The 13,817-nt window shown below is 26.1% G+C and overlaps 1 protein-coding gene across 3 annotated transcripts in view; it reads right to left on the minus strand.

Annotated features, from left to right (window-relative positions):
- Positions 1 to 395: 395 nt before the first annotated feature.
- LOC100202978 (supervillin) overlaps positions 396 to 13,817 on the minus strand; it is a 47,344-nt gene continuing 33,922 nt past the window's right edge. For all 3 annotated transcript variants that reach the window (XM_065799232.1, XM_065799231.1, XM_065799230.1), the window contains 11 exons: positions 13,544 to 13,817; positions 11,656 to 11,878; positions 11,082 to 11,275; positions 10,652 to 10,977; positions 10,197 to 10,324; positions 9,944 to 10,099; positions 4,050 to 4,199; positions 2,943 to 3,061; positions 2,798 to 2,856; positions 2,586 to 2,682; positions 396 to 1,202 (listed from right to left, as the gene is read on the minus strand). The exon at positions 13,544 to 13,817 is cut by the window's right edge and continues 122 nt beyond it. In XM_065799232.1, the coding sequence (XP_065655304.1) occupies positions 1,116 to 1,202; positions 2,586 to 2,682; positions 2,798 to 2,856; positions 2,943 to 3,061; positions 4,050 to 4,199; positions 9,944 to 10,099; positions 10,197 to 10,324; positions 10,652 to 10,977; positions 11,082 to 11,275; positions 11,656 to 11,878; positions 13,544 to 13,817 (1,813 nt within the window). In that variant the 3' untranslated portion in view covers positions 396 to 1,115. The remainder of the gene's footprint in view (positions 1,203 to 2,585; positions 2,683 to 2,797; positions 2,857 to 2,942; positions 3,062 to 4,049; positions 4,200 to 9,943; positions 10,100 to 10,196; positions 10,325 to 10,651; positions 10,978 to 11,081; positions 11,276 to 11,655; positions 11,879 to 13,543) is intronic.

Below are 13,817 nucleotides of genomic sequence, written 5' to 3' on the forward strand. Positions count from 1 at the left end.
CACAAGATTAATAGTTTTGGAAACAGAAAAAAGATTTTTTTTTCAAGCGAAAAAATAAAAATAAAATATTCTTAATTAAATTGGGACAAGTTCGCGCAAGTGATTTATTTTATCATATCCAAAAATACACGGAAATACTGGAATATTTATGAAGCGGATGTCAAAATATTAAATGCATCTAAAACTTCTTATGAAGGAATCCATATCTATTAGCAATCTTCTGCCATAAGGATTTTTTGACAAAGCAATTTAATTTTACCACAAAATACTTTTATTAAACAAAGTTTTTTGATTTTTTTTATCTGATTACCAGTCAGTTTTTAAAGTAAAAACTATTTTTTTAAAAAACCATTTTGATTTTAACAAGATAGTTAACAAATAAAGAAAGTATATGGTACACTTAAATAACCTTTCTTTGATTCTTTTTAGAATTTTTACAGTTGTGCAAAATAAAAATCACATTAAAAAATAATATTTGAAACGTCATTATTATTTACAATATGTAACGGTAAAAACATAATATAAAAATTTTAAAGAAGTTCTAATTTATTTACAATTAAGTAGTGATAATCTACACTAGATAAAATATTTTAAAAAAAAATCCACAGAAAATTTTAGCAACTTTTTTATTTAAAAAAAAAAGGGCATTATTTATTATTATTATTTAATGAATATATAAATACCTACATTGTTAAAAAAAGTAGTAAAATCAAATAAAAAAATAAATAAAAAGCTTGAACAAAAAAACGACATATTTAACATACGTCTAATATTTAATGTCTCATAAATGGATATAGATACATACTAATATATATATATATTTTTTTATTTGTTTTATAATAATCAATAAATACAAATCTTTAAATATCCGGTCAAAAGCATTCGACAAGTCCTTCCTTCGATAAGGTAATAAAGTGAATTACTTATGTGCTGACATAAAGTAAGCAATAAAATATGGATGTATATGAAAGAAACTGCCGAAAATATACAAATTAAATATAAAGGTAAAGTTTATGGCATGTTTGAATGAATAAGACACGATTACACTATTTGTCTCACTCGTATTTGCAATCAAATCTTTTTTTTAAAAACAGGAAGAAACGCAAAAGTTAACTTTAATAAAGTCCAACTTTCTTTTTCCAATTGACTTGCTGCCAGACTGGTAGTTTGTAAAACGTTGCTTTTTGAAAATGAAATACTTCCTAAAATATTAATAACATTTGTCAAAATAAAGTAAAAAAATTTCTATAAAAAAATAATTATCTCCTATTAGGGATCTCATTATCAGTTGAAATTGGTAACTTGTAAACGACTATTAGCCGATTTTAGTTGAGTAATTGATTAATTTCAATTTATATTCATCATAAAATAATGGACTATTATGGTATACTATAATCGTTGCACAGTTGAACACTTTGTTACAAAAAGATTAGATAACCTACATGTTATTCTTCGAATTATTTTTTTTATATATATAACGTTTATATTTTAAAATATAATTTCTAAACAAGTTTTTTTTAGTAAATTGAAGAAAAATTATGCAGTTAATACAAGAAAATGGCTATTCGTAGTATGTCTATTAGTTCAAAAGAAAATATTCCTTTTTGCATTTCATCTTTTTCTATAAAAACTAAAATTTATGTACAGTGGAGAAAAGAAAGGGGGAATCTAGCAACCAAAAAAAAAAAAAAAAAAAAAAAAATCAATTTTAAATCTGTTAAACGTTCGCAATATTTTGATGAAATCCTGCTTGTAGATTCCCATAATTCACAAGTGTGTAATTATTTTTTCAAAATTACGTCTTGTAAACAATTTTTTGAGCTGTGATTACTCAGGTTTAAATAAACTTGTGTAGCATTTTATTATTATATTTAATCTTTTAAAAAGACATACTGAAATGTCTCAAAAAAATTAACAAATTATTTCCCGCTGAAATGCGCATAGAGTGGTATATAAACACTTCGCATAAAATTGGTATAATTTGGCAAAAAATGGAAACCATTTTGTCTCTAGTCTATTTAGCTCCTTGTTGAAAAGTCATCAATGTCCTTGATTTTATGTAGGAAATTACCCATAGTAAATTTACGTATAAATTTACTATGGGTAATTCCAGAATTTCCAGAATTTGTTCAAATAAGACAAAATTTAACAACAAAGTCTGACTAACTTGGAGTTAGTCAGAACAATGCTTGAAAGATAAGCTTTTTCAACTAAATAAATCAATATATACTTATTGATATTGAAATCATTTCCTAAAAAAAAACTTTCCAAAATAAAATACTTTTTTAGAATTAGAAAACATTTTCTTATAGTGAATATTGAATCAACTATTTAAAATTTCTCTCAAATATGGCCTTGGTTTGTATTTCTCCATAAGGTTTAGAAAAAGGAATAGAAACACAAAATTAATAAAAAAAGTGGTTTTCTGTAGTAACTATGTGAATTAGTATAGAGCTGATATACAAAGAGCAGGTATTTATACATACACATTTTGAAAATATGAATACATTATCATAGTTTTTAAAAAGAAGTAGCAGAAATATGTTGTATGAGAATTTATATAAAAAAAAAATTAATACACCTACCAAAAAACTTTCCTCTGATAAATATTTCTCTAGCTTGGTAGGATCAATACCTTGCGGAGGTGGTTTACGACGGAGTTCATCTATGGTGTAGTATTCCCTTTGATTAAAAAAAATAAAATTTTAAGAGACGAAAAAAAAAAAAAAAAAAACGATGAATGAAATCTATAACTAAAAAAAAGACAAACATTGCTTGCATTTATATATAAACATACTTTGTAAATAACGCCAGTTCTTCAGTGACTTTGCACAGTTTGTCTTCCTCAATTCCCATCTAATTCAAATTAAAAAAAAAAATTCACTATAATTTAAAAGAAATTATAAAAAATTTATAAGCTAACAAGTTAAAACAAAACTCACATCAATTTGCAAATCAGTTATATCCTCTTGTACAACCCAGTATGGAAAAAGGTCAATGAAAGATTCTGGTTCAAGCCCTGCATACACAATATACATATTATCTGGGTCACGATCCATTTCTAAAACAAATAGTATTTTCTAATTTATTTATTGAAAATCTAATTTAAAATGAATACTTTTATATATATAAAAAATAAATAAATAAAAAAAATAAAAAATAAACTTTATAGATAAAAACATTCAAAACCACCTAAACGTTCAAATTGTTAATGTTGATTTGAATTAGTGATGGAAAAAAAAAAAAATAATAATAATAATAATTAAAAATAAAAATAATTTTGTGTGGATACATTAAAAACAATTTTGTCAAAATCAGTTACAATACAACTTCACAAGGTTTGTCATAACTTCTACTAAACTATTTCCAAAATTATATTTTTAAATGATCCATGCAATCATCATGAGGTATTATAACCTTGATTGCATTATTTTGTACAAATTTTAGGCTAGTTCTTGTTATTTATATATAACTGGGTACAAATATTATATCCAGTTTGTATTGCATTTATTTTTAAACTTTTAATATATTTTTGGAAATTTGACCATTAAAATAATTTGTTAATTCAAAAGACTAAAACAACTTTTTTTAAATACAAAGACACTCCTAATATTCCAGCCACTTTTTAAATTCCTAAGAAAGCAAGGAATATTTAGAATAATTAGAATAATTAGAGAACAAGAAAGCTGTTAATAGAAGATTTGCAAATTATAAAAGTAGCTAACTGTAAATCTTTAAGTTTATTATTGCGGATTTCAATCTTTCAAAACAACTGTTTTTTATGGATTTGAAAAAAAAAACTTTTTTATTTATAATAAAAAAAAATGACTAATTTTTTTTTTTATTATAAATAATTATAAACAACAATTTTGAGCAGAACTGAGAATGATCAAAGGATATATGATTCCATTTTTTATAAATAATATGTATTTTTTATAAAAGTTCTGTGTGATTTTACAAATTCATTGATTAAACAAAGTTGGTTTAAAACCAATATTTTAAAATTAATAAAATGCTTGGCACTTAATTAAAAATTTTAAAATACATACTTTCAGCATAAAGTAAGGCACTCTCCATTGCTTTCTTTCGTTCTTCACCCCAACGTCTAATTTTTGAGCTGCTTTCGCCAACATCATCATCATCAGGCCACCAGCCAAACCACACGTATATATGAATACTGGAATCCAAAATAAATATGGCTGTAAAATAAGATGTAATAATTTATTAACAAAACAAAAAAGAAATTTACAAAATAAAATAAACTCAAATAAACATTCAAATTTCAAAGAAATTAAAAATTCCTTTGAAATTTGAATGTCTAAGAGTTAGTAAAATCTCAACTCTTAAAAATTCAAAAAAAAAAACCTGGAGAACTTAATTGCTTTTTTTTAAATAATGAACTGAACACTAAACAGAGCATGGACAAACCATAATTGACTATAACTTTACAGAACTATTGAAAATAAACCTTATAATTTCAATTAGTCCTTATGCAAAAAAAAAAAAAAAAAAAAAAAGAATTTTTTTATGTGAGAATATTGCTTAACTATTACTACCAAGCTTTTTATTGTTGTTATTTTCAAATTATTTATTTTCAAATTATTTTTACATGTTTTAAAATAATCATGTAATCAAACATTAAATATTTATTATTTTTTATATTATAGATTTTTTTTTTATTGCCTATTTTTACTTTTATTTTAGTTTACTTTGATGGTCACAGATATCAAATATCAAAATCTAGTGCATTAATATAAATATATTTTTTATTACTTTTTTTGCAGAAGTGATCAAAGATTAATTCAACCACAGTGAGGTTTCATGACTTTGGTGTCACCTTAGCTTTCCTTTCATTCAAAAAAATCTTTTGTATGATTTAAATGTCTATAAAGTTCCAAAGTTTTTATAAAGTTTAAAAACTTTAAACCCTTGCTTAATAAAATTGAGTTAAACAACATTGTTTGATGCTTGATAAAAATATTATAAAACTCAATTATAATTTCTAGTTTCTATTTATATTATACTTATTAATGATAATAATAATAATAATAATAATAATAATAATAAAATGATAATAATAAAAATGCCAAGGGTAGAACACTTAAAATTTTATACTTTTTTTATGACTCTGATTTTTTTTATGACTCTGATTTTTTTTATTTCTCTGAGCAGTTATTTAAAAAATTCTTGACTTATTACTTCTTTTCTTTACTTTAGCACATAGTCAGCGAGCGCTGATCCGAAGTGCATTGTGGAGCTTCCGAATGAACATGTGCATGAGTGTCAGCGTAGTCATTAGGTTATTGAGCGCTGTAACCACATCCAGTGGGATAGCCTAATGTCTGTTTTGTCGTTGTAGTGTACATTGGAAAAAATCGGGGCTCACCAGCCACAAAGAATAAATTTGTTTGTTTATGCGACACAATGGTCGCAAAAAGTGACCATTGTGTCGCATCCAGTTACGTAAACCTGTGAGATGTGAAAATAGAAGTAGATTGTAGATGTCATTGGGTGAGAATCATAAATGAATGTAAAGACTATTTTGTAGGAAGAATAAAATTTTAGGACTCAGGGATAGGGTGAACAATAACTCATGCTCTTGTCATTCTAAACAAATGATAAACAATGGTCTATGAGGAAACAAGTCAATATAGATCCGCTGGTTTATTAAAGGCAACCATGGCTAAAATTATCGCATCATACAAAAACAATAAAATAAAATAGGTAGATAACAAAATATTAAGTAAAATGATAAAAAATGATAGTTCGGGCAATATAAAAAGAAAAAAAAGGCTAATAAATGCGGTACTATTTATGGTCTAAACTCTAGAAAATAAATTGAAAACTGATAATCACCTGTGTGACATAAAAGTATATAAATGTTGTTAATGTAATATATACATAATATAAACATAATACGCCACTCGTCAGGGGCATGTCCTTGCAACAGATCTCACCGCCTGCACTCTACGTCATATTAGTCAATATTGCAATATAATAGGACTACACTACAAAAGCCAAAAATCCCAATCCCTATCCCAGTTTTTAATATAGCTTCAACATTCTTAGAGATCTCATGAAGGTGGTGAGGGATGCGCGTGGTGTAAATATAAACAAATATGTAAATACATATAAATATCATGTACACTTACACTAGAAGAGACAAACCTGTACACATGCATGTATGCGCCATGTATTTAAATAAACAATTTTAATGTAAAGAAATAACACAAAGCAAATTGTATATATATATGAGTAACTTACTGTTTCTTTTATGGCTGAAATGTGTCTTAAGTTAAGATGGTTTGTGGTTAGTACAAAAGTAGTTAGTAGAAAATGTGGTAACTCCAATAGTATGAGAAATATAAATCTTGCCTGATAAGTAGAGACAATAGCTATTACACAAAACAGATTTAGATAAATTAAAAAATGATTAGCCAGAGATAAAAAAAATACAAACATATAATCAGTAGGCAGAGAATAGTGAGAAAATAAACAGATGAGACAATAAATGCGATTTTCTACTAATAGCTTATAAATACTGAAAAATGTAACGTTAAAAAACAACATTGTTGACAAAATGACCAAAAGAATGTTAGTGAACACAACAGTTAGTGCAAACCACAACAAAGTAACTTAGCGATGTCAGATCAAGAAAACTAGATAGAAACAAAAAACCTAATGAGATCGTGATATGTCTAAACTTATCTAGTAGTATAGTTCAGTACATTCCAACCAAGAATGCATTTGTTATAAAAATACACTAATACGTACTTTTGTGTAAAATTTTTGCGCTGTTATGCTTCTCACAAATATGCAGTCTCATTCACACATTATAACACAAATCTGAATAAATATACAAGATCAAAAAAAGATTATAAACAAAAGTATATAATAAAGAACAAATATTTGATATACTGATTTTAGAGACTGTTGATGTCTACAGTAGGGGTGGTAAACGATTAACAATTAATCGATTAAAAACCATTAATCATTAATCGATTAATTAACAAACGATTAATCGATTAATTTTTTTTTAATATAACAACTTTGTGTTTTTTTGTTTCAAAGATTTTTACGAACATTTACAAGCGCTTTTTTAACAAACAAGACTTGTGTTGACTTGTATGTTGATTTGCCTTTATTTTCTTGCATCCGGTCAAATATTATTATAAACAAACAAAAACAATGCTTTTTTCATAGTGCCGTTTCTTAACCACCATTTACAATGTTGTTTGGAAAAAACCACTCTGAAGTTTGGAAACACTTTTTATTGGAAAATAAAGGCAAATCAACATACAAGTGCAAACATTGTACAGTTGAACTTAAATTCCATTCATTAACTTCAAGTTTCTTGTATCATTTAGAGCACAAACATAAAATATATTTGACGAAAGTTATTTCAGAGAAGTCTAAAAATATACAGCCAAGTATTGCTACCTATTGTAATAATATAGGTAGCAAAGCTGAAGATGTATTAGCTCGTTTAACTGCTGTTAATTGTATCCCTTTTGCAACTTTGGCCAATAGCAAAAATATTAAAAATGGCTGGACACACAAAAATGACTACACAAACTCAATTAAGTTAAAAGTTGTTCAAGAGCTTCAGCAAAAAAAATTAAAAGGAGAAAGGTTTTCAATTTCTCTTGATGAGTGGACTTCTGGTAAAACTAAAAGGTATTTATGTCTCAATGTACATTATTCAGACAAATGTCACTATGGTCTTGGAATGATTAGAATAAATGGTTCGTTGCCTTCAGAAAGAGCTGTTAATATTGTTATTGAGAAATTAAATGAATTTGGCTTAAATTTGATCAATGATGTTTTTGGATGTGTTACTGAAGGTGCATCAGTAATGAAAAAAATGGGACCAGAAATGGGAGTTATACACCAACTTTGCTACTGCCATGGAATTCATCTTGCTGTATGTGATATTCTTTATAAGAAAAAATGCTTAGAAATAGAAACAACTCAAAATGAAACAATGACTGATGAGATTGAAAATGAAACATCTGATTCCGACCCTGATGATGAAAACAACACTGAAGAATGCTGGAATGAGAAAAGTAATAGCTCTGTTTCACAGGAAATCCAGTTTAATGAGGACTATGGCATTATCATATTGAAGGTTCATAAAACAGTCAAACTTTTTAGAAAATCTCCACTTAAAAACGATTCCCTTCAAAGTATTTGTAGAACAGATTTAGGAAAAGAACTCAAGCCTATTTTGAATAGTAAAACAAGATGGAATTCGCTAATAAGTATGTTAAAACGATTCTTAAAATTAAAAAATTTTATTGCAAAGGCTCTTGTTGATATATCTAGAACAGATTTAATTTTAAAAGAAGAAGAAATAAAACACATTTCTGATATTGTTCAGGCTCTACATGTTATAGAGTTAAGTGTTATGGAACTAGGGAAAAGAGACTGTGATCTGATAAAATCTGATAAAATTATTTTGTTTTTACTACAAAATCTTAAAGAACAAAATACTAACATTGGTCAAAAATTATTTACTGTTGTCTCGGAGAGAATTGTTGAAAGAAGAAATTGTGATATTGCTGGTTTACTGTGCTTTTTACATAACCCAGCTGACTATAAATCAAACTCAGAATTTCCAGATAATCTTTTGAAATACCCACATAAAAATAAAATTTCTAAAACTGCTAGAGAAATATACCTACGTTTATTTCTACATGAGAAAGTAGAAGCAGCATATCAGTCCGAGTTAGAGTACACTTGTATTGAAGAATCATTAAGAAAAAAAACTAAAGGTGAAGAATTAGCAGAAATAATAGCTAATACAGCTTCAGCAGCAGGAAAAACTAAAGGGATAACTTTTAAATCTTCCCCTCAAGAAGTTTTGACATGCATTAAACGTGAAATTGCAGTTATCGAAAGCACTGGAAACAGGCCAAGTTCTTTAGAAAAGATTTATAATGCCATGCTAAGTCTTCCCCCGTCTTCTATAGAAGCAGAAAGAAGTTTTAGTGCAGCTGGTTTATTTGTTATAATTTAAGAACTAGCTTAAACGATGATACTGTTGATAATTTATGTTTTTTAAGATTATATCTGATTAAAAGAGAAATAAAATCATAAAAAATATAAATTACTTTTTATTAAGTTATAAACACATTTTTTCTAAAATTAATTGAAAATTAATCGAATAATCGATTAATTTTTCGAAATTTAATCGTTAATAGATTAATGTAAAATACTGATTAATCTACCAGCCCTAGTCTACAGGTGTGATGGTGTAGTGCATTAGTATGTTCCGTTTGGTCGTCTAGTATGGTCTCGTTATGTTTTCGTTCACTTTCAAATTGGGTGAATAGAAAGCTAAACGCACTCCTTGGGTTTATGGGCTAGCACATCAGAGCCAGACATAAGACCTACAGAATGGATTTCAATTTATTGAATGCACACATTAGTCACCATAGGCCACAAGCCATCACTCTTAGCCAAAAAATAAAATAAAACATCTTTTTCATCTTAACAATAAAACATCTTTTTACAACATAACACTTACTGATAAAGTAGTTTTATTTAAGAAAGTTTTATTGCATAAGCAAAGTTTCAAATAAAATAAATGTTTTAATTAATTAACAAGAATGAAGTTTTTTTCTATAATTTTAAATTTTAAATTTAATAAGAAAAAAATAATTTAATAATTGAAAAAAATTTTTTTTTGCATTAAATTTAAATACAAACTGATAAAAAACAAATTAATTAAAAAGAATGTATGAGACATCTACTCATGTAGCTGTATTTAAGTCAAAAACATTTGACTTAAGTACAGTTTATGAAGTGTTTATAAAAATTTTAAAAATAAGTAAAGTTGAATCTTTTAATTTAAAAATGGCTGCACATATAAAGTCAGCTTAATCATCTTTTAAAATAAAATGAAGTGAAAACTAAAAAAAAAAAAAATGATAATCTTTACCTGGTTGTTCAACATTGTATAAGTCATCTTGCAGAACAGGAAAAGGACAGTGTATATTTTCACTTCTTGAAGGGCAAATGATTTCGTGAGAAATAAATTTGCCTGTTGTGCTCTGCATTTGAAATAATCGAATAGACAAACTTTTGACATTGGGTTCTGTAAAAAAATTTTTAGTTTTATTTTATGTAAACAAATCTTTAAAAAAATTTTGAAAACAAAAGTGGATTTATGAAACTACAAATAATCAAATTACCATCTAATAAACTCCCGTAGTCTTCTTGTCCACCAAGAGCTAACCAAAACACCTCAGGTTCTTCGCCTTCTTCAATTTCGGTTAAACCAATCTCATTCATTGAAGCTATGGATGCTTCATCAGGGTGACTAAAGTAATTAACATTAAAAAAAAAAAAAACAACAACCCGTAAAGATTAACAAAACACAGAAATGGTCTTTCAAGTCTTTATTCATGGAGGGAATAGAGTTGAATACCATAAATTTCATGAAAACCTCAACAAACAAGTATTTATATTAAATTAGCAAGTTAGTTTGTTTTTTTATTTCATTACATAAAAATAAACTTGTCAAATTTTTATTTCAAACTTTACATTTTGTTTCATAATAGAAAACTCAAGTTAAAATTAAACTTAATAAGTCGCGTTTTATCTTTTCTTTTACGAAATCTAAACAAATTAACAAAATTTATATTACTTTGCAATTAACTGTTTTGCAGCATGAGTTGCAGCAATTCTAATTTCACTACTGGAGCAACAGCCATGCCATAAAAACACTTCACCCTGAGTGCATAACAAAAGTATAAAACTTGAACGTGAGCGAAGTGATTCAGATATTGCAGGTACTTGAAGTAAACAAGCCTCATTAGGTAATTCACCTCGGATGCAATAAAGTCGAATAACGGAGGTGTCAGTATACTGAGTTCTCAGACCAGGTGCAGGACGTTTACCGGCATGAATAACCATTCCACCATTGAAAAGATTTAAAAGAGCTGGAGGTTCTTTACCAAGTGTTACTCTAATCTAAATAAACAAAAATTACCTAATAATAAATTTAAATAAATTATTTATAGTATTTTAAAAAACCAATTTAAATAATTTTAAACATAAATAATTTTCGAATATACCTGTGGCCCTTTTTCTTGATCAAGTTCGACAGTCATCAGAGCTGTGGCCCCTTCTTCATTTACACTGCAATCATTTCCTAGCCAAAAAAAGTAACAACAACGTTCTATGCCACCAGCTTTTAAAGGATCATCAAGATTGCGAAGAGCTCGCACCTTCACAATGCGATACTGCCAACGTGTTACATAACCCTCACCTAAGTCAAAGATGAATATATATATATATATATATATATATATATATATATATATATATATATATATATATATATATATATATATATATATATATATATATATATATATATATGTAATAATATATAGTTTTAGTTAAACTATATAGCGTCATTATACTATATATCATAATATATTGCTGAAAATTACTATTAAACATGTGATAAATTGTTTACTTTTAAATGCTATTACAAATTATACAACAATTATTACATAACTAAATAGTTTTAAATATAAATTTGAATAAATTATATAAAATTAAAAGATCTTGAAATAATAAATTTTTTTTTAAAGAAATGAAGAAGAAAAATAAAAAACTATAAATAAACATATAAAGTATTACCTGAATGAAACTGACCAAAACTTTCATCTGGTAAAAGAATTGAGTTATTTTCACTAACAAACCATGTTTTCACATCTAGTGTTATAACATGATAACCATCCATTCCATTAGGGTTGCCACCACCACGACCAATATCATAACTTTCAAGAATCAACTTTGGTAGAGGTGGTTCTGGTATCATTGTGCATGGATCAACAGGATCAATAGTTAGCTCTGCTACGGTCTAAGTAAACAAATCTTTAAATAAATAAAAATTAAGCGAGCAGCAAATATACAAAATTTATAATTTAAAAAAACCTTTAAAATTAGGGTTTGATACATACAAATGATTATAAAGGGCTGAGATAAGTGATGTAATAAACATTAGAAAATAAGAATTAGAATATAACAAATTATTTATTGAGGTATAACAAAAACATTTACTTTTTTACCCTTAATTTCCAGTTAAAAGAGTTAGTATTAATCTAACAAATCTGCACAGTTTTTTCTGTTATAAACTGGTTTGAATAATAAGTATGCACTCACTGTATATTTAATGTCTTTCTAATGATTTAGCTTACACAAATAGATTGAGAAGCCACGGGCCTTACAATGGACAACATTCAGCTTTCAGAGAGCTACTGCCTGCTAAATCAGCCTAACATCAAAATCAAAGTTTTATGATCATATATCTTGTGCTCAAACAAGTGTAAGGATATAGACAAAAGTAACTCTCCACTAACCAATACAACAAAAATAAGACAAAAAAAAAATGGCGATATTGGATGTTAGTTATATAAAGTTTGTAAAATGGTTAAAGTTTTTAAGTAACCAGATTTCAATCAAGTGGCAAGAGTTGAAAAAAAAAAAAAAAAAAAAAAATTGTTATAAAAGGATTTATAATCTAATATAAAACTATACAGGCTACTGATTCCCTGACTCTGTAACACATTAGTGGTTAATTAAAAATAAGTTTCAAGTAACTAATCAATAAGTTTAGACACCATAAATGGGTGAAATACTTAATATCAATTTGGGCATAATTTTAAAAAATCAAAAATTTCACTTCACTAAGTAAATTATTATTTATTTAATTACAAATATATAATAAATTATATATTCACATAAATTTGAATGTATATAATAATCTTAATTCTAAATAAGTTACTTTTTAAACAGTTTTTATACTATTGATCTCAAAATAAATAAAATTTATATATGGTAAATAGTTGGTTAAAATGGGTGACATGGGCACTCTAGAAATTAATATTTACTAAGTATGGGTTATATATATACATATATATATATATATATATATATATATATATATATATATATATATATATATATATATATATATATATATATATATAATACATATATATATATATATATATATATATATATATATATATATATATATATATATATATATATATAATAAATAATAATTTCTGGAGTGCCCATGGCACCCATTTTAAGTAACTATTTACATATATAAATTTTATTTATTTTGAGATTAATAACATAAAAACTGTTTTAAAACAGTTTACATATGTTAATTTATATATGTAAATAGTTGCTTAAAATTTCCTTGGCTGTCCTGAATTCACTTCTCAAAATAAATCAAATTTATGTAAGTAAATGGTTGCTAAAAACAAGCCCCACAGGCGTCTTTGAATTTACTAGTTAAAAGTATTTTTAAAAAGCTGTTCAATTAATATTTGATGTATAATGACATGTTTCTTAATAACTATTATTATGACGATGATGATTACAATTAATATTATTAAATGTTATCATTATTAAATTGTTATTATCATTGTTGTTAACATTATCATTATTATTATTATTAATTACATTAATATTATCAATATTAAATACTAATTAATTAAATAACTTATCTTACTTTGATAACTTCACCTTCAGCTCCTCCTTTCATTCGAATAATTCTACTTTCATCGGGCCAATCACAAAACTTCTCTTTGAAAATCACCCATTCTGATCCTTCAAATAATAACATCAAAATTGCATATTCTGCGCGCTTTACTATTTCTTCTTTTTGGTAACGCCCTTGCATTGCATTTACTCTCTTTATGTGTTTGTTGCGATGCTTAACTGACATTGATATTTTACGAGTTTTCCCATGATGATGCATGTTTGAAGAAGATGAATCAAGATCA

The sequence above is a fragment of the Hydra vulgaris genome, chromosome 06, assembly GCF_038396675.1.
Source record: "Hydra vulgaris chromosome 06, alternate assembly HydraT2T_AEP".
Classification (NCBI taxonomy): Eukaryota; Metazoa; Cnidaria; class Hydrozoa; order Anthoathecata; family Hydridae; genus Hydra; species Hydra vulgaris.